Raw genomic sequence first — 22,232 nt, 5'->3', positions numbered from 1 at the left:
CATATATTTATTTCCAAGAAAACCTTGGCACTGTGTTCTCTTGAAAAAGCCCTGGAAATAGGAAAAAGCAGCACTTTTTTTTAGGCTCCAAACTTGATTCAGACAAGATGTGAGAGAAAATGCATTCTGATGTGTTTCTGAGAGCGTCAGGAGAGCTACTGCCAGGATGAACGTGACACGGCAGGGCTGACAGCTCCATCATAAAGCTCCCAAGCCGGTCGTCAATCACTCAGCAAGGCTCCCGTCTGCTTTGGCGCTTCAGAAGATGAGCAGGGATGCACAGAAACATTGTGGCAGGAGACCACTTCACCATCCCACTACTGGGACATTTCCAACAAGTCCAGGATGACTTATTACAAAGCTTCAATCACATTAAACTCTTGGACATAACAAACAATAAACATGCTGGTCAGATCCATTGGGATGGTGGGAACTGATTAGAGAATACACAATCAAGAGCTTTTGCCACAGCACAGCTACATAACACTGTGGACTCTCACAGTTACACCTAAGTTATTACTTTCTCATTGAGATATGGGAGTCAGTCTGCATATAACACGTTGCATACATTTCACAGAGCCAGGGAAACAATACTTTTGTAAGTGTAGAACAAAAGTAAAAGAATAAAACAGCTAGAGGGGCTGTGAAAAAATGTGAGACAGAAATTGTAAAAAATAAAAAAATAAAAATAATAGAACCTCAGGGAAATCTGCTACAGTTTTTCTCATCTTTTCTCCTTACAAAATGTACTGCATGACTGTTTTCCCCACTCAATGTTTTCTGTTGGAGTTACAATTCTGCAAAAGGAATTTGCAGAACTAAGTTAAAAAACAGACATTGCATTACATAAAAATAAAACAAAAACAATTTTCACTGGAATGGCTTAGATTCCTAAAAGTTTTAATAATTAATTAATTAGAGGATGATACAAGGTGCCAATTACCAATTTACAATCATACAAGTTTTACTGACTATATGAAAAATAGTTGCTGTAAACGGTAAAATCCAACAGTCAGGTCATGTTCAAAATGCTTTGTCCTAGATCTGAGACATTTGAGAATAATATTTAGTCTTTTTTGTACCTGGAAGTTTCATTTTCCACATTCGCCAGTTGGAAACGTGCAAAATCATCTCAGCAAGGTTTAATCAAGATAAGGTAAAATGATAATCCTTTTATTTTCCAACAATTAGGAAGTTCAGTGGCAAACCATATTCTAAATGCAAATTTTAAATATCTGTTGCGAGTTGTGAAAAGAAAACATGTTAGTTAAATTAAAACATAATGAACGGCTCAGGGAATACCAAGTAAAAGAACAAGTGCTGAACTTCTGAACAAAACAGGAGGTGCTTTTATTTTGATATTTTTAAAATATTCCAGCTACCTCAACATCAGAGGTAAATTGCTTATTTTGCACTGAAATAATCCAAAGTCATTTAATACAGTATTCAGTTGGAGAGACACTGATGTGGTCATTATTATGAATCTACAGCTAACATAAAATATCATGAGCCATTAACATCCCGCTATCTATAAACGATGCTGGCTAATAATTTGAGTGCATCCTTTTACTGTAAAACATGCACAACACAGGCTGACCTGTCAGAGCTGCAGTCTGTAGCTCATATACCGACTTCCTTTCACTCTTCATGTTAGTAAGACTTAGACCAGGAATTTGAGTCATGTCTCGAGTCTTGAAAGTAAAAGGATGTTTCTAAGTCGAGTCACAAGCTATTTTATTTTTGTGACTCCAGTAAGAGTCTCCAACTTGAGTCACCATCTCTGACTCTAATACCTAAATTTTTTCCAAGAAGGAATTGTTTCTGTGATGAAGTGAGAGAAGTCCCTCGTGTGCAACTGAATTCAATGCAAAGGCTGCTCTCCCCCCAGCTACTTCCTCCCCTCTTTTGTATTTGTTGCATATTCACACTGTAGCAATTTTTCTCTAAATCTACTGTGGACGGTGGGGAGACAACAGAGATTGGGAGCAGATTGCAGTCTGACTCACCGACATGCCTGAACGATACCTTAGGTCGATGTTTGGGATTGTGTTACCTCCAGAACAAATATCTGACTAGATCAATATTCCCAAACCTTTGTAAAACTGTTTTTAACTGTTAGCTTGACCGTCGTCTCTCAGACTTCATCGTACATTGCAGTCCACAGATTGTACACATTTTGTAAAACATATGATCAATCCAGCTACTGACTGGTATTCATTTAAAGTAACCTGTGATGTTCTCATTGTTCTTCAGCCTTCACCTATTTTCTACCCTTCACTTCACCAGCAAGCACCTTTCCTCTAACCCCAACCAGACACAGCAAATCCACAAATCTGCAGTCCTTGTCTCAGCTCATTTCCAGAACGAGCACACAGCTAAGACCCAGACTTTTTACCTGCAGGCATTCCTTTAGTACTACAGCGGAGGGCAAAAAAAAAAAAAAAAAAATCTTACAACCCCGCAGCATTCACCTTGGGGCTTGCAAGTATCCGCACATCGACCAACAGTGGGGAAAAGAGACAAACCCAGTTCAATCAAAGTTTGGTTCCAGAGTGTGCACAGTGCATTGAGGTAAGCTCTCATTAGTCTTGCTTCACCCCTTCCTCTGGCCTTCCCTAACTACAAATATGACATTTAGGCCCAGAAAGATTACTTTTAAAGCCAGGAATCAGCACACACAAAGACCCCATGTCTACCTGCCACCCACCGCCTACCTCCGAGCTGACAACATCCCTTCTAAAAGCTCCAACCTCAACTAAAATAAAGGCCTAAAGAGTGCATTATTACACTAAAATTGTTGTAATTAAACAACACTCCTAAAGCCCTCTGCATGGGGCGTTCCCTTCCAAAACCTGCAAGAACAACAAAACATTAAAGCATTTACTAAAATCTTGAAATTTAAAATGTATCCTCTGTGGATGCTTGATTCCAACAAGGAAAGCAACTGTGGTCGGTGTACAGTAGTTTTTCAGTTCGGCTTCCAGTAATCTATTCCAAACAGAGATTTGTTTTGCACTAAAGTGGCTGTGAGGGTGGACAAACTTTGCAGCCCCAGTGAACAAATGAGATGCAACTGTATTGATTGCAGCCGGTAAAATGGGGTCGGCGCTTCAAAAATTTGAAAAGAGCTGGCACAACAGACTAAAACTAATAAATAAGCCCAACAAAATGAACATGTTGAGAATAATAATGGGTATTAAAGATAGCAGTCTACATTAAGACGATGTGGACTGTGTAGTCTATTAATGAAAGCATGTAAACAGTATCCAGAATGTGTTATATCAACATATGAGAGGCTTTTTTTATTTGGGAAAAGGAAAAGACAAAACTTTTTACAAGGGATTCTCCACATCAAGGGTGTCCAAAGCGTGGCCAGGGGGCCATTTGCCGCTCTCCGGACAATTCTGTGTGTCCTCTTGACCAAAATTCACTTTCTCAGTCCAGGCTGTCAGTGCAGATATAGTTTTGAAATAAAATAGTTAGAGGGAAATTTTGCCCCAGGCCTTTTTAGAAACAACAAACTTTAAAATTGTCCTAAAATGGAAGGGCAAAGTATTAATCTCTCACTAACCTCTTATTTGTGTTCAGTTTAATATGAATGAAAATAAGGCCAGAAGACATTGTGACATTCTGTTTTTCAAGGTCTTTTTTAACCTGCAAGACCATCTTTATTTCAGACCTGTAATGATTTACAGATCCGTTTTTTACAGACTATTTGTTTTGTTAAAATATTGAGAATTTAGTCTGTTGTATCAAATAAAAACATTTAATACCGTCTGTCATGGTTGAGTTTTGGTTTGGCTTTGTTTTTCTGTTATTTTCATTTTTTCATCTCTTTTGGGTTAGGTTTGACTTTATTTATTGTTAGTTTTTCAGTCATCAGTTATTTTCTGTCAATTTTCACTTCACCTCCTCAGCAGTCAGTCACACCTGAGAATCATTTACCAGTCAATTAGCCAGACCCTTGTTCCACCTGTGAAGTGCTCTATTTAAACCTCCCTCTGCCTTCAGTTCAGCACTGGGCCGTCATCATTCCACACCTCTCCATGCCAGTCCCTGTTTTGCCTTGGAAGCTTTGTTTTGCTCCTGTTGTTAAGGTTAGTCCTGCCAGTCACTCTAAAGACTGTTCGTTCACTGTTTGTTCCTGGAAAGGCTCTGCTCTGTGCCCTGGTGTCTCTCAAGTTCTGCTAACCTGACTAGCCGCCCTGGTGAAGCTCAGCTCTGTGCCCTGTTGTCTCCAATGAACTGCTAACCTGAGTGCTATGAGGCCTGCTAGCCGAGCAGCACCTAGCAAGTGTGGACTCTCTGTCTCCGGGCCGTCAGCTCCTGCCATCACATTCATCCCTGACCTTCTGCAGTCCTGAACCTAAGACCAACATTTTACAACTATTGTTTGTTTCTATCCGGAATTCTCGAATCTCAATTAAAACATTTGTGTACCTTGAGACCAAAATCAACATTGTTCGGGTTCTCAGAATCTCATTTTTTTTGTCTCCTTGAACAAAACATGTGGGTCTTTCACCCCCCCCCCCCCCCCCCCCGACCTATAATTTGACATATATTCTGTGCAATTCGACTGAGAATCAAACAAAATATGTTCAGGAGAAAAACATTGAAATTAAAAAAGTGTGATAACCTAGATGCATAACCATGAACACACTGAAACACATTTTGATAATAATTTCAGCATTCAGTCTTCTTGTGTTCACAGCTTCCATCAACTAAAGTGAATTAAATAAGCATAAAATAGGACATTCCTCACATTTCCTCAATTACACTCAATTATAGATAGAGTCATAGTTTGCAAAGTATCTAAATTACCTAGATGTGTGAAAGTATAAGTTTGGAGAAGGTCACAATAAAACTCAGTAGTCTTTCTATATGTATATTTGCACTGGTTCATGGAAGAAATTCATTCATAAATAGGAAAAATATGGGACAAAAAAAAAGAGTTACAAGTTTTTTTTTTTTATTATTTTTATTGAAAAAGACATCAAATGGAAACTGGTTCAAGGAGGCTGCCAAGATGCTGACAGGAACAAAGGAGCTGCTGTGATTTCCAACAAGTGCTGCTTACGTTCTTTGAGCAACAACAATCTGCTGAACATATGTCTGGACTCAAAAAGGAATGTTGCAAAACAGAAGTCCTATCTAGCAAAGGAAGCATTAAGGTTGAAGAAAAAAAATCTCAAAACATTGGAGAGGCATTATGATTGTTTGAAGGAACAAGAACCTTTGAGCCACAATCCAAAAGGTATCATCCGCACACAAAACAGCACAGAGCATCTCTAAAAGGAGACTGCACCCAGTGTGAAACACAGTGGTGGCAGCATCATACTCTGCACTTTCTTTTCTTCCAAAAGGAACTGGAGCTGTGATAAGCTGGATGAAACCAAAATGGTAAATAATCAGTTTTAACCAAACCCTTCAGATACCTGCTAGAAAGCAGAAGTGGGATGTTATTTTTCAGCACCACAGAGAGCACAAAGACATATCTAAATGAACAGAATAATCACTCTACTAGCAGAAAATGTAAGTTTTGGAATGGTCTAGCACAAGTGAAGTCAGGCAAAAAAGTCAGCTGAACTTTGAGTGAGAGTTTTCCTCACAATCTGTGAGATTCAGGAATCTTTTGCAAGGCAGATGCCTCATTTACTGCACAGGATGCAGGATGCTGACAGATTCCAACCAAAGAAGACTTTGTGCTAAACCTGAATCCTAAACCTGAAAAGTTTAAGTTTAATGCTGTGCAAACTTAGGTAACCAACTTATTATGTCTTTTCCATACTTTTCACCATTAGTCCTATATATGTTAGATTATTAGTTGAATTGTACAGTATGTCATAAAAATATCAAAATAGTTCAGAAACATGGTTGTTTTTAAAAGTACACAAGTGGTTGGGATGATTCTAAATTACAGGTTCTGTAGATCAGTTTGTGATCATTTCTGCTCCCTCCAAACCAAGTTCAAAGATGTTTGCAGTTTAAAACAAAGTTAAACATTCTAAATACCAAAAATGCTGATAAATTTTCCGACTTTATCTTTTTTATAAGACGCATACAATTTTTGAATCAAAATTATCCATAAATTGGACAGGAACTTAATTTGTAGCATGGACAACCAAACAAAAAGATGACCAGCTAAATACATTTAGGGCATTTGTTTTTCAGAAATTCTGATTTTGATATTATAAAGAAAGAAATTACTGTGGACTCTCAAGATTTTGTTCTCATAAAAAAAATAAAAAAAATGTAAATCATGCTATTTTTTAAATTTTTTTCTGCCGTCATTGTGATTGACAGTTTAGACTCTACCTTTGTACGATTAGCCCATTTTAGCTCTTTCCTAATTGAGTTGCATAAAATCTAATCTCAGCAGGGTGATAGCAGGTCCTTAGAGACTTCACCCACACTCAGAATGTAAAAGTCAGTCTTCATAGAAAAGGTCGTGTGGAAGTTTATAATATTAATTACAACCCAAAGTTATTAGTCTCCCTACATTCACCCCGTCTCCATATACACAATAAGGTCTGTATATCAGTACAATTAACCTCACAGTAATCTGTTAGAAGAATGATAATGAACCAGCTGCCTGTCAAATGTAAGTGGGACATTCTCATGGACTATAGAAAGTGGTTTATTTGCATCCACCTCATGAAATTTAGAGTGGTTCAGTCTCATTTACTGAAGCTCCATCTCTTCACCTTTGGCTTCTACAAAGTTCCTGCGTTTTATTATTCACATGGCTCATACTACCCAGACAAACCAATTAAAAGCAAAAGTAACTAAAAACGTGTCAATGTCAATCAGGCTGTGGTCATATTACCTTGTGCATGAAGTGTGATGTTTTTAGCAGCAGGTAAAGTAAAAAGTGTAAAAAAGAAATTAAGACATGAGTAGAAGTATTTCTGAAGATTGCGATAATTTCTCATGTGAAAGGCTTAAAGGAGCACAAAATCACTGACACTAACAACTCAATGTTTTTTTTTTCACATTTTTAAGGCCATCAAGCACATCATATTTTTGAGCTAGACCTAGAAATCTTAAAAGTATGAAATATAAAACACAATCTGTCTTTCCTTTGGCTTTGAAAGAAGGGGAAAAAAATCCTAAAACATACTTTTCTGAAAGAAAAATAACCTTTTGAGTCACACACTCAAAACTAGATAAGCACCTTCAAAGCTAACTAGAAATGTCTCAACATAATCACTCAATGGTTTCTTTTTCCCTTGATCAAAAATAACTTTATAGCCAAAATATGTTGAATGAATGTCTGGGTGTTTATTGGCAATACAGGAAAATTATCATCTATTTAGGATTAGCTCTGATAATAAGATGGATTTCTCGTCACAAACCAAAAGCAGTATTTCTGTTGGAAACACTTTTTGCTCCAGGAAACTGAAATTATTTTAATCTTGAATTTGAGGGAAGAAATTACCCCAACCTGAGGTAATATGATACAACAAGGTTTAAGTCGTGGCTGGGTCAGACGACTGGACCCCCAAAGTAATCTGTGGCTGTTGCTTGGGAGCAAAAACGTTCTAAGGTATAAACATTTATTTTTTTTAGCTGCAGCAGCAGATTGATTTTTTCTTTGCATCTGAGCCAAACAAAGGAAAAGACGTTTTTTTTGTTTTTTGGGGCCAAACTCCATAATGTTGAGAGAAAACTAACTCTAAACTGACTTAAACTGTTTGTGGCCTGAAAATTGTTATCTTCATATAAAAATGTTGATACATACAGAACCACAATGTAGTTAAACACTTATAAGTACAGCACAGACCACTTATGTGGGGAAAAGTGAGACTTGCACAACCGCCTCATAACTCAGGATGATAATTCAGGCCATTCTTTAGACTTTACAGTAATAGTAGTAGCAACAATCACACAATCACACAGACAATACAGACAATAGACAAGACAGAAAAGTTGAAAGAGATCAATCTAAAACACACATTTGTAAGAGATATAAGACTGGAGCTAAGACTTGAAGTAAAGATTAACGATAGAAGCTGAAGTTGAAATTAAAGTTAAAGTGCAGCAATTAGAGAGTGACCTTAAATCAGGACATGAGAATCAACAGTTTGTTTAAAAAAACAGTGACTGTAGTGTCTGGTTGTTTAAATGGGAGTAATGATACGTGTGGACATCACAGTGACAATACTGGTCTAACCTAAACACTTCCAGAAGGTTTTTACACAACCGTTATTTCACCACTAATGTGATTTACTGAAGGATAGGAGGCTTTAAATTCCCAGGGTAACGTAACGGCGTGCTGGGTCTACAAACATTTGCTCTCAGCATTTCTCCTGAATCCCTTCTTCTCACTGGATGAGTTGGCAAAAATATCTTAATTTCATGAGCTCAAATTTGAGACTTTGCCAACACTATTTTCCTCCTAGGGGGTCTCTGAGTTCTACATGGACATCAAGGTTTGGGGTTCCAGACATGAGCAACCAAGACCTTTGTTCTCAGCTCTTTTGAGCTTCCGTTTTCTCTTTCAAGTTATCTTTTTTTTAGTAATTCTCTTAAATTCAGACAGTAAATAACCAAACTGTGAGCTACAAGCCTGAACACAGATCAAAAGTGAATGTTGTAAAAATTATCATATGCACTCTAAGCAACATTTAAACAGATTTTTTTTTGTTTTTCAAATTGTAAATTACCTAGGTAAATTGGTTGTTATATAAGTTGAAGATTTTAAAGTCCCCTTTAAAATGAAGAAAAACAAATAGGAAAAATATCTTGTTTTGAAATAGTTTTTACCAGTATGGTAAAATAGTTTTTGTAGTATCAATACATAATGAATGTGGATTGAAAATTAATGAATGAATTAACTAGTATCCTTAGTAGTATTAGAGATTGTAGCTGTTCAGCTTCTTTTTTTATATGGTGGGCAATTGGCTATAGATTAAGTTTGTTCTTAATGAAGATGGTAACAGGATATAAGTTTATGGTGTAGTGCTTGAAATTGGGAGTTAATGCAACAAATCTGCAGCATTCGCACAAAGGAGGACCTGATCTGCTTCACCAATGGAAAAAATATAATTTCTATGACATGTTGAGCAAAATCAAACCAGAAGTAGATTTCAAGGTTAAGATAAACAGGTAATTAAGCACCTAAAGCAGCTGTAGGAAAAGCCTGTTAATGCCTTCTAAAAAAAGGAAACTCGTTGCATAGAGATGTCCATGCATCTCAAATTTCAAAAGCAGAATTTTACCTGCAGAGGCTTCTACACAAAAAAAAAAAATAGTTGAAGTCTTTATTTGTATTTTTTATTTTTTTTACTTTTTTTTTCTTTATTTGTATTGATGGTAATTTGGTTCAGAAACATCCGCCATTTTGCTCGTATGGTACAGTGCTCTGACAGTGGCATTTTATGAGGGGGGAGGGGCTAAGAACTGAGCGGCAGCTGTTCTCATGCGCGTACATGGACATGCAGGCGCGGCGATGTAGACAAGAGAGTGGAAAACAACAGAGAGATGGTGTGTGAAGTCAAACCACAGTCCATCTAAAAAGATGCCTTTAGTCCTTTACATCACTATTTTTTAGTTATTCTTATTTAAAATAATGAGTTTTATTCTTATTTCTCCTTTAGGTAATCTGTTGGCAGTTGTTAAAATATACACAATAGTAATTATATCAGCAATATCTTTCTACATACGTACAAAGGATCTCATCTAAAAAAATTCCTGCTTATTTTTGGAGGTAAAATAAATAAAAAATGTGTTTTTTATTGGAATCTTGTGAGTTGCATAGAGATGCAGCTGCTTCACAAAGAAAATTATCGACGTGGGGTGGTAAACTTTCAGTATCTGCTCTCTTTCTAGATTTATTTCTTGTTTCAACCAGGTGCCTAGGGACATAACTGCATCCTCAGTAGTTAAATTGCCCATGGAGTAGTTTCTAACTGCATCCATCTGCTTCTTGGTGCTGAGCGGGCAATGTACTGTACATGGAGCCGGAACCCGTGGCTGAAGCACCACGTTGTCAAGGTGAGCTGCAGATTTGAGTGATGATCCTTGGTAGATTCCCAACTGTGAGTGACCTTTTTCTCGCCATCACATTGCTTTGCAGCTGCTTTGACAGATATTACTGCTACTGTGAGTGAGCTTGGATAACACTCCCCAGCCACTTAGCTGAGCATGAGCCATGATGTCTCTTATTTTACCAAAGACTACAGTCCGCAGTGACTGAAACATGAGATTGACTGATGTGGTACATACAGGCCCCTAACTGCCTTTTGTCTTTGTAGAAAACACAAACCTCAATGTATTGGGTTGGATGTTAATGTGATCAATAGACCAACATGACTTGGTGCGTAAATGTAAGCTTGAATGAAAAGGATGCAGGCTTTTTAAAAGTATTTTTTTTTATTTCTATTTAGCTCACATGAGTCAACACTTGGTATAATCACCTTTATTTGCACCTAGAAATGCAAGTTTTTAGAGGTTTATATCTACCATCTCTCACACATCTAGAGTCTGAAGAGTTTGCCCATTTTTCTTTGAAAAGAAAGACGGGGTCAGCCATTTTGGATACAGACCATATCTGAACATCAATTTTCCACTCTTGGCTCAGACTCTTAAATGGATTTGGTTCTGGACCTTTACCAGGCCATTCTAACCCCTTATCATACTTTGATCTAAACCATCACATTGCAGAACTGTTCAGGGTTGTTGTCCTTTTGGAAGGTCAACCTCCATCCCATTCTGAAGTCTTTTGATGCATCCAACAGGTCTTCTTCCAGGATCGCCGTATTTGGTGCTTGGCCATATTACCATCAACTCTGACCAGCTCCCTGTTAAAGTAAATGCTCCCCACTGTACCAGGCTGACAAGGTGTGTTCTGTACATTTTTCTAGCACATAGTCTAATTTAATCTGACCAGAGGAGCTTCTTCTAAAGGTTTGCTGTGTCCCCGACATGCCTGGTTGAGACTTTCAGTCGAAAGATCCCCACACCTGAGCTGTGGATCTCTGCAGTTCCTCCAGAGCTACTTTGGATCTCTTCAAAGCCTCTCTGATTAATGCTCTTGTGGCCCAGCCTGTCAATTTAGGTGAACAGTTGTTCCTTTTTTGTGGCATACCCTTCATTTTCGGATTGTGAAGGGTTCTGAGAAGTTCAAAACTTGAGACATGCCTTTGGAAGCTCCATGTGAATTCACCTTGTCCAAAACCTCCTCCCCGACCCGTCTGCTGTGTTCTCTGGTCTTCATGGTGCTGTTTGTTCTGCAAGGCTTGTCTAACTTAAGATTCTTATGTTGTGAAAATGTTTTTTAATCATGATTCTTTGTCCTTCTAGTTCCCAGTTATGTTCTACTTTGTGTTGGCCTATTGTATGAATCCCAATAAAATGCAGTGAAGTTTGGAGTTATAATATATAAAATGTGGAAAGGTTCAGTTCTACAAAAAACTATTGCAAGGAACTGTACGCTGATAAACTGGTAGAAGAGAAAGATAAAGTGTAGGTATCTTACCGTTCACTTGGAGAATGTGGGTCTGAAACAGTTTGTCGTACCCATCGGCATGACAGGTGTAGTTACCCATATGGGTGGTGGTCACCTTGGTGATGTACAGCGAGCCATCGTCCCCAAAATCCTACCAGAGAGAGAGAGAGAGGACAGAAGGGGCTTTAATCGCCTAGAGAAACACCTCATGGCCTAGAATGAGCAGCTGTGGCTGAATCCTGGAAAACAAACGATTTCAATGAAAGTGCAACACACAACGGCGCACAGATGGGAATCTGGAAATAAAAGGAAATGAAAACTATCACAGCTGTCAGTAAAGGCACATTGTGGAGCAAACCTCCATCAATCTAAGACATGAGATGAAACTGTTTGGTCCCGCAAAATAAAACCAAAAAGAAAATCTATCAAAGTCATAGTTAAAAATTACCATTTACCCATACGGGATATTTTTCCCAACTGATGAGAGCGATCTGACTCAGAGTGCCGCTACAAAGAATTACTGCAGGAATCATTCCTTCAGAGCAACACCTGGCAGGTGTAGTGCTGCAGAAATTGTCTAAATAACTCCTGCTGCCCTTTTCTAACATTAATTCCGCTGAAAAAAAAACAAAACAGAATTAAGACTCGTTGCCCTACAGCATCCACCTTCAACTAATAGATAAGACTATTCCCAGGTTGTCTAGTTAAATAAAACAAAGGGAGAACCTGTCCATAGATCATGTTGAGATAACTAAAACGTGATCAATGCATGCCATGTTGTGATGATTAAAACTGTGAGCAAAAGAAAGAGGTTTCTGGACAAAGAAAAGCAAACAGAATAATAAACTGTTCAGGCCGCGGTGCAGACAGAAGCCCACAAAGCTAATGAGCCTGATGACGACGCAAACCACCGGGCGGAGAAGGAACAGATGCCACCTTGCAAAGACCACACAGCAATGAAAACAGAACACCGCACATATTAAGGAAGCTTTGTCTAGAGTACAGCCAATGATACAAATACCACAAAAGATATCAGTGCAGAGCAATCCGTGCAGAACATTTTGCAGCTTAGAGAAGGCTTTAGGCGGGTTTGAAACAACGTTGCTTCTGAGTGGGCTGTATTTCTGAACTAATTCTAGCACTGAGTTTGCTTTTTCACTTTGAATGCATTTACAGCGATTCCGGCTGCGTCTGCCGGCAGACGCTGTTTGTAATAGATTGTTGTTTTTCCTGCTGCAATCCTAACCAATTTTATTTAATCCAATCCCCATTTCGTTGCGAGCTTTGAATATATTAAAATGTAATTTGTAAATTTAATTGCTACAGCACGTATGACATTTCATATCAATAAATTGGTGCTCAATTAAGAAAGGATATTTATTCCATTATACAATTTAATCTTTGCAAGTCATTTAAGTTTATACTTACTCTTTGATTAAGTAAAGAGGAGAAAATAAGAGACGTAGGTGTAGTTCTTCACTTCGAACTGGAAGATTTTATATACAAAGTTTATATCCATAGTTGGCTCTCAAGTTTAATTCACATTAAGCTTGACTCATTTAAAAGTACTGAACAACTTGAATTAATCTAAGGGGATATAAACATTTAGAAATCGCATGATGCCACAGACAGAATCACTAAGGGCCACATGATAAGCATGAGTTTGCCTTCAGAGTTTACATTTATTTCAGCTAACATGATGAAGGCAAAATGGCAAAGCAAGTTTAATCTAAAGTGATTCCTTGCTGTAAAGAAAAAAACAACCAAAAAAATATATAAAAAATCCTTTAGGAATTGTTCCCAATCGTGCTCCTAATATGACTAAGTCTGGCTCAGTGTTTCTAATTTATGTTGCTTAACACTATTTTAGTGTTAAGCTTGCAAAAGCAGTCTGATGTCTAATTATACAGAATTTTCCCCCATTTACTTACATTCAGCAAGCGTTTAACTTTGACATTCCCCATTAAAATGTTGACAGACACGTTGGGAACATCATGCTTCCTGTTTACAAGTGTGCAGTCCGTTTATCATTTTATTCTCCTCAACTCTGATCTGTCTTCTGAACCCTGGATGAGTGAAGCATCAGAGCTTCACAATACGAGGGGAAATCGATGGTACCTTCTTGGCTGCTTGGGCTGGGAGCATATTGTGTCACCTCCTTAAATGAAAAATGAAGGCGGGGTAGAAATGAAACTCACAGAGGTGGAACGAGTCACGGCGGAGCCTGTCGACATGATTCCTCCACCTCACCTCATCACCCTCACCTTAGCTATCAGCAGCACCCAGCTCTGCGCAGACTGAACAGGCCGGGGTAGAGCTGCTCAGGAGGAAGGCAGACAAGGGCGGGCGGAGGAGGATTTACAAACTGGCTGCAGCCCTCAAGAAACTATAATTAATAAAGCTGCCAGTGCTGGGTCACCTTTGAAAGGGTGTTGAAGGGGCAACTCACGGGATAGCTGACCTCCACCAGCGATGACACATTTTAAAAGAAATTTCCTGTTAGCTTCGCAACACATTTTTTTTAAAGAGGCAAACAATGGGTGTAGGTGAAAATAATACCCTGTAAAGCATGGAAGTCTGTCAAATAGGTATTGCTTTTTCCTCCAATGAGAAAGTAAACTTTTATAGAGGACTTTTATATGGGATTAAGCCACATTAAACAATTAAAATAAAGCATTAACACCAGTTTTCCCTAGCTTGAAATAGTAAATTGAATTTATGTGCATTACTTGCAGCATAAAAAATGCTACAAACTTAATTATTTTCTTTTAGCTCTATATTTTATGTGGTGTTAAGTTAACGCTATCTTTTATCTGCTTTCTGTCAACACTGTACATTTACTGTCATATTGATGTGAATACAGATTGGTCAACTTAAGATTTTGGTTTCAATAATTTCACTTTAACTAGGTGACAAGGTATGTATAATTTGAGTGGTTCTGTTATGGGCTTTGTGGGCTTTTTGTAAATATAATGTGATGATAGCAAGCATAAACAAAGTACAGCAAGCAGAAAGCCCTACCTGAGATGGGATCTGTTGAAGAAAAAAAGAAAGGTCACAAGCTTAGAGGTGAAGTTTTATCACAACATTTAAGACATCAGAAACACATTTTACAATTATCTCAAACTCATTGGTATGCCACCAACATTTATTTAATATGCCAACAAAAGCTGAAAATGCCAGGGGTGAAAGAAGCATTGCTTAGGAAATTCTGGCCTAAGGCTTTCTTGAAATCAAAAAGTTAGCCATTTCCTTCCATTTCTGGACTGTCAGTAAAAATAAACCCCTCTGGGCAGAAATACACACAGTTCTGCAGGGTAAGCTGGACAGAAAGAAACAGTTCTTGTTGTCCACATTCGTTTCAGGTCACACAAACTTTTACAGAGGTCAATAAAACTTATCTAGTCAACATCTTGATTTTATATGACAAGTATTACTAGACGGCGGTGCAAACATTACTCACTGGCACCAAATGGCTACATAGGCTTTGGTTAATGTAATGTAGACATCATAAAAAAATAAAAGAATGTTTTTTATTTGTTTACACAACTATAGATTAACAGATAAATGACCTGATTAGTAAATACTGAAGGGTAAGGGTATTTTAGCAGTTACGCAAGCACAACTAAATGGAAGAGATCTTTACATTTACTAATGTACGGGATAGAGCGGTGATGTTTTATTTTTTCATGTACATTTATTGTCTTTGTATAGGGACTTAAGATGATAGTTTTTGAATCGGTGCTATGTAAACAAACTGAATTGAATTTATTTTGGAGTGTTATGTGTGTATACATAGAAATGTGATGAATAGATAATAACCTGAAAATCTTTTAAATATTACTGTGCACCAAAGATCATGTTCTATATATAGTATATTCCTGTCCCACGCAAATGATCTAAACCAGGTATTCCAACACTTTTCTTGGCAACAGGTGGATAAAAATTAAACCCCTAGGAAATGTTGATAGTTTCAGCAAACATTTGTGAAACAATGGCTCGTTCTCAGGAGCCATTTGAATTCCAGTGTGGTTCTGTGATAGGACGCCACCTGGGAAATAAATCCAGTCGTGAAATTTCCACTCTCCTAAAGTTCCCACAGTCAGCTGTCAGTGGTATGGCAGTCCAGTTGAGCGCAAGTCCAGTTGCCTCCAATTTAAGTTCATTTGCTGTTGCCATGACCCAGATAACTGAGAACTTGCATTGGCATGAACTCTGAAAGCTTCAGCATACCAAGAGATTTTGGACAACTCCGTGCTCCCAACTTTGTGGAAATAGTTTGGAGATGGCCACTTCCTGTGCCAACATGAATGTGCACCAGAGCACAAAGCAAGGTCCATGAAGACAAGAATGAGAGAGTTTGGTCCACTGTGGCTCTACGCTCTTTCAGGAGGAGTGAATGCTGCTTGGAGAGACTTGATGCAACCTGCTGGGTTTCCTTAGAGAGGAAACTTTCTGACCCAAGCTGTATAATCTGATATAATTTGACTTTGTAAAGTATCTTGATATGACGTGTGTCATGAATTGGTGCTATATAAATAAAATGTAATTTAATTTAATTGAATATTATGGTACAAAGACAGCAATGTCCAATTTAGAATCAGTAAAACAAAAAAGAGCACCCCAAATTTCTACCATAATATATCCGGTGCCAGGAGGAGGCTTAGTGTGATGTTTGTATTTTACAGTTTTAAATGTGAGGATTTGAACTATTGATTTTGTCTTTTAGTTGTAATGTGTCTGTGAAACAAGACCTGTGCTCAACACAAATTTAACCCCGCAGACAATAAACTCTAACAAATACAGAAGCTTGTTTCTAGGCTCTGAAAACACCTTAAAGGTAAATAAAGGCTAGCTATCAAATTTGACCCAAATTCAAACAGTATTAAAATATATTATCCAATTAAAACAGTGCAATACAAAAGCAATTAATTCTTCAAAGAGACCAAAGCTGAATGATTTTTTAATGACATACATTTGATCGCAGATCCCATCTACGCAGAAATAATACTAATAACTCCTAAAATGACCTGGTGTGCACTACAGTAGATAAAATATATGCTGGAAAAGACCAAAATGGACACATTCAGCTCAGCTTCTACTATTTTCTCATTCCGTTTGAGATATTTTACTCCAATACAAAAAAATATGGCATTTAACTGTTTGACTTGTTTCTGAAAACATTTAATTGAAATTAATTCCCTAACTTGGAACCACACTGTTTTACCCTGAGATGCCACTTGATGCATGCAATACTGAAGGATAAAAAAAAAAGTCACATGCACTTTTCCTCATTTAAACCACTGCTGGAACAAAAAACAGTATCGTCCCCATATCTTGAACTGTAGATGTAAGAGGAATGTTTACACACTGGCACGCCTTCAAAGTACACGGATGTGTCTTCGGCTCGGCCAGTGGGAGAGGACTGAATTACTGACAGCCTTGGATGATGATGCAACAGCCAGCAACAGTCAGCTTCATGGAATTAGAGTAAGCTGCTTTGTCAAAATTTAGCGAGACTCTATTGGACTGCGGGATGCAAGCTCCCTAGTGGGATTAATGTGCAATTTACTAGAACTGAATGTGGTCACAAACTTCCAAAAAAAAAAAAAAAAAAAAAAAAGAACATGGTCTAAACTGGGAACGCCTGCAGGATTACACAGCAAACATGTAGTCACAGGCATATGACTAATCAATACCAACAGTGGAAGCTCACAAATGTTTCAACAAGCAATCATCCTAAATGTGTCTGCGAGGCATTTTAGAATGCTTTTGTGGTTGCCAGGTGCATGTGAAGTTAATTCTGGTTTATGGAAAGGCAATGATTGACTGGAAGCTCGAGAAGCAAAAATAAATCTGGATTAAGCCACTGCATAGTCCAACCGTAGTTCAGCTTTACACACAGATCTGAAGAGTGTTCTGTAGATGCCAAAGATGTGGCGCATCATGCTGAATCACCTGCTGGTAGGGTTTAGAGGTAATCCACACAGCAGCAGAGGGTGCAAACTTGGACTTAAAATACAGACTTAAAAAACACACACAAAATTGCATGCGTTTTGAAAGTACTTGAAGTGCTCTCAGTCTGAAGAGACAGATTAACTCAGTTGCTTCATGGAACTCTATCAGAAAGCCAACATGCATTGCAGTATTGGAGAAACAAATTAAAGAAATGCAATGTTTTGAGAGGTACCAGCCTGGTACTTTAATGTTTTTTTTATTTTGAATGTATTTAGTTTTCCTCTAAATTACTAAATTACTTTTGTATTTAATTAAAATAAAACGTTATTTCACTTTTTTATTTATTTAATATGTCAGCAGCTCACTCTGGTTGCATACAAAGTTTTCATTTAAAGGTATACTATGCAACCGGGGTTGATTTTCCAGCGAGGCGCCGCCGCCTCGCCTAGCCGCGGCCGCCACCTTGCCAGTTTTTTTATTATTATTATTATTATTATTATTATTATTATTATTATTATTATTATCACTGCGCATGCACAGCAGGGGTTAGAACAAAGAATCGGCTAACGGCTATTAGCATCTCCAGGCGAAATAATGAAGAAAGATCCAATATCCAGTGAAAAAAATGCAAAAATATAAGAATACAAGACGGAAAAGACTGGATTGTCACTGGGAATACAGTATGAACGTTGGTGTTCACTGAAGTGGACGCTAAACCTGCCGAGGCTCAGATGTGACCGCAGAGTTGACTGATGTGAGTACATGTTCTGATATGAGGCTCTTAAAGTTGCTGTTAGATCGGTTTATTTTATTAATAAGGGTTGGTTTTCAATCACACTGAGCTGGTACTTTACGGCGAGGCGTTGCAGAGGGTCAGTTCGACGTTATTTACAATTGATCTACATTCAAACCGCCATTATGATAGTTCTGCCATACTGTCACTAGATGGCGCCACGTCTGTTTATATTTGTTTGATTTCACCCCAGACGGGATTATCTTTTGTCTTAAAAAAGACTATCAAAACACTATCAAGATGGAGACTTAGTGTATATAACCTTATTTTATCATGATCAAACAGATTTTGTTATTTTTTACAAGGATATTACGTGGCTAAATACCTTTAAATAAGTGTCAAGCGCTTTTGTTAGGATTTGATTAAAGCACATTTTGCTCTAATCTGTCTTTATGGTTGCAATGGTTAGTACAGATTTCCCCTTTCCACTTTTACAGTGTAGGTAAACTTCCGGTGTCATCAGTGGTGCCTACAGGCTTCTGGCTGCACCTTTCTCCAATATTTTTTAGGATTTCCTGAAGGCATTTTACATTTTCCTGTGTTTGTTTCAAGTGTTTGTTTCAGATTGTTAAATTGACAAGTGTTAATATGACAGTACTGCGTGTGGGTGGGTGTCCAGGTGGTATTTGGCAAATCTCCAGCGGACTGACATGTGCCTTTAACTGATAAGGTGTTTTTATCCGAGCAGTCTAACATGAAAGAGACAGCAGCAGAGTGCCGCCTTGTTATTTCCTTGTGATGTTTTTCTATCTTAGGAAACAAACTCAAGAGCTATTCCACATTTTGTCAAATACCTGTTAGAACAATATATGGCAAAATTATTTTCAATAGTTCCAGTTTATTTTTTCAATAATAATAGAGGCTGGTGTGTTTACAATTACTGCAGAATTCCTTGTGCCATTTTTTTTTAAGTCATTGCATTCAAATATGAATACATTCAAAATTATATAGATTATTTGGGAGGGGAGTGATATATATATATATATATATATATATATATATATATGTTTTAATACTGAAATGTTAAAATTTTATTCATGGAAGGTTAAGTGGAAGGAAAACGTGTGGTTGAACAAGGTGCACGTGTAACAGGGTTATCCGTAGTGTTCAGATGATTCAGCTCTCCATGATACATGACACTTACAAATTCATGCAGTGGATCATGCAAAAAAAGAGGTTTTCATTTGCTGTAACCCATTATCATAAGAAATTACCAGATATAAAGATTCTGAAACATATCACTCTGTGGGAAATTAGTTTCACCTCTTTGCTTAATTAATGAGATTAATTAACTTCAATAATCTTACTTTTTTACTTACAGACACCTATTTGTCTGACTTAGAGGAAAGGTGGAGAGGCATGGCAGCCATTGTGCACTAAGGTGCACATTTTAGGACGCCCTCGGGTCTCACAAAAACATCCTCAGTCAAAATGCCCACCGTACTGCACACATTTCTTAAATTTAGGGTTTTTCTTCGACTCCAGCTCACGTCATGAAGCAGATCCTATCCCACATTTTGGCTGCTGCATAACACATTTTGGATTCACCTCTTAGTTAAATGAAGATGTTATCAGGCATGTGCTTTGAAAATATTATGGATTAAGGTATGGAAATAGAGCTTATTATGCCTTGATGTATTAAATACTGATTAAACTGAGTTTTGGTTTCAGGGCACAAATAAATCAAAGAAGGTTGTCTGACTGATTTTTCTAGAAGAAAGACCTTTTTTGTGTCATGTTACATTAAACATTATATTCATTTGTTAAAATAATTTTTCAATCATTGGGTGTGATAGTCATTCTGATGCTGCCTGTATGATCGGCATCACACCCTTTGTCTTTTCTCCAGATCACTCCTAGTTCAGACAAAGTAAACCACGCAGGTGGCATAAGAAGAGTGCATAACCTTATTATTAGACTGATAAGTATTATGTTGGCTGAACTTAAACTATCATCTATCCTGTTAACATTTGTGTTGTTAGTGTGCCTGTCCGAAAACAGCCACACTCTAATAGAAAAACCTTCTGAGGACGACTCTAATTTAGAGTCAGAATTTAGCGCTTTAATCTAAATAAGGCAGAGAAAGATTACAACAAAACAACACTGTCATAGTCCAAAGGAAGAAGAGGCTCGAGTTAAGGTTACATGCCTAAATCTAAATTACATGGCCAGAGGGGTAACGTCCCTCACGTCACATCCATAGGAGAAACGTGTCACTGCTTATCTTATTCTATGGATGTCTAATCTGTCTACATGTTTGCACATATCTAAACCTCAGAGTAAACTTTTCCAGAAGCAACTCCACACAGCCTATTTCCAATTAGACTGTTTTTAACTTGTAGCAAAGGATTTTCCATTTCAAACAACAACCTATAACGGTGTAAACCGGCATGGCATTTTTCATGTTTCACATCAGACATGTTAAGTTTACAAACTGATAATTATTATGATTTTTCTTTTTTTTTACTACAGAAATACACGTTTTAAAACATATTTCAAGAGTTTGCTTCTATAAATAAGATAGTTCAAACCCCTCCTCTATCTGTCTCAGTCATTATGTCCTTGGGCAAGACACTTTACCTGCTTTACCTGCTGCCGGGGGTCAGAGGATCTGGTTGCGCTGATTGTATGGCAGCCCTGCTTCTGTCAGCCATCCCCAGGGCAGCTGTGGCTACAATTTAGCTCACCACCATCAGGGTGTGACTAAATGGCTGAAGGAGTAGCGTAAAGTGCTTTAGGGGTCCTCAGGACTTGATAAAGCACAATATAGGCCATTTGCAATTGTATCAAACTCTAAATTTGAATGCTGTTTATTCAGTTGTGAGATTATGTGTTTTATATTAAAGGAGAATAGGTGACAAGATGACAATGCAGCCAGAAGCTCATCACGGAGAAAGTGATAGATTGTTATTTTTGTTAATTAGTGGAGCTTGGCCAAGTTTTCTGATAATACTGCAAAATGACAACCATTGTTTAAAATTATGAGTCAGACTAAAGTGTGCTCCCTGGTCTGAATCTGTGTGTTCAACCGCTTTCATCTGACTGGGTTAGAACCAGTGTCCAGCATCTACTGATCGTCAGTCAGAAAAGTTTTTTTTTTTTCCCTTAGCGTAACTATTAAATGTGCTGTCCAACCTGGATTGGAGTGATTTCCCTGTCCAGCTTCAACTATAGAAGAAACATATTGGCCACTAGTGCCACAATTTCCATATATTTGGTCTATAGTTCACACACAATTGTATTCTTTGTTTTTCTTTCAATGCCACAGTGGAGGCTCCTTCAATGAAAGCAGGAATCACACATCTGCATTTATGGAAACCAAATGAATCCAAATGGTTCAGAAGACTAAAAAGATCCTCTTTCAGATTTCCAAAAAATATTCTTTACCACTGTTAAACTCAGAGATTGATATAAAAACTAGAACATAAAATATTTTCTAATTTAAGTTCCCAGTTTTACCAGTATGTGGAATGACTGCAGTCAATTTTATTTATTTAATTAATTGGTGGCAAACACATTGCTCAATATATTAAAATGAATTCTTGATTATACTAATAAGATTTCTTCAATCTGTAAATTTTGATTTAAGTCTTAACTAATCTTGTTGTTTGTTCTAAATAAAGTTTAATCCTAATACAAACAAATCTTCTGATTCAGTATGTATAAAATGCTGCTCCCAGGAAGAAAGTATTCAGTTCTTCACATACAATATGACACCGATTGATTAGTGAACGCTATAATAGCTAGATGTCATGTTACTCTGCTATATTGATCAGTGGGAGCTGACCACACTGGGGTTACTGTAAAGCAGCACTTCCTTCTTCCTCCATGTCTGATTTGTCCCTCTCCCGGCAGATATGAAGCCAGGACTTTTCTTTGGCAGTGAAAAACTACCTTTTCAATTTTAACTGCTGCAAACTCCGGTCACTTCTAGTCTGCCTGTATGAGCAATTTGGAGACGTGTGTGTTTTCTACCACGCTTACTGATTTCCATATGCGAGGGGCCTATGACACTTTATTAGTTTGGAGACT

At 37.6% G+C, this 22,232-nt stretch overlaps 1 protein-coding gene across 3 annotated transcripts in view; it reads right to left on the bottom strand.

The window, feature by feature from the left end:
* The window catches only part of fstl5 (follistatin-like 5), a 247,596-nt gene that overhangs the window by 51,647 nt on the left and 173,717 nt on the right, over positions 1 to 22,232 (bottom strand). For 2 of the 3 annotated variants that reach the window (XM_036126902.1, XM_021320641.2), the window contains exons 8-9: positions 14,471 to 14,482; positions 11,480 to 11,600 (exon numbers count right to left, since the gene is read on the bottom strand). In XM_036126902.1, coding sequence (XP_035982795.1) covers positions 11,480 to 11,600; positions 14,471 to 14,482 — 133 coding nt within the window. The remainder of the gene's footprint in view (positions 1 to 11,479; positions 11,601 to 14,470; positions 14,483 to 22,232) is intronic. The other variant, XM_021320642.2, reaches the window with a different exon arrangement.

The sequence above is a fragment of the Fundulus heteroclitus genome, chromosome 23 (genome assembly GCF_011125445.2).
Source record: "Fundulus heteroclitus isolate FHET01 chromosome 23, MU-UCD_Fhet_4.1, whole genome shotgun sequence".
Taxonomy (NCBI): domain Eukaryota; kingdom Metazoa; phylum Chordata; class Actinopteri; order Cyprinodontiformes; family Fundulidae; genus Fundulus; species Fundulus heteroclitus.
The sequence above is the reverse complement of the archived record's forward strand: the minus strand, read 5'-3'. Positions and strand labels throughout refer to the sequence as shown.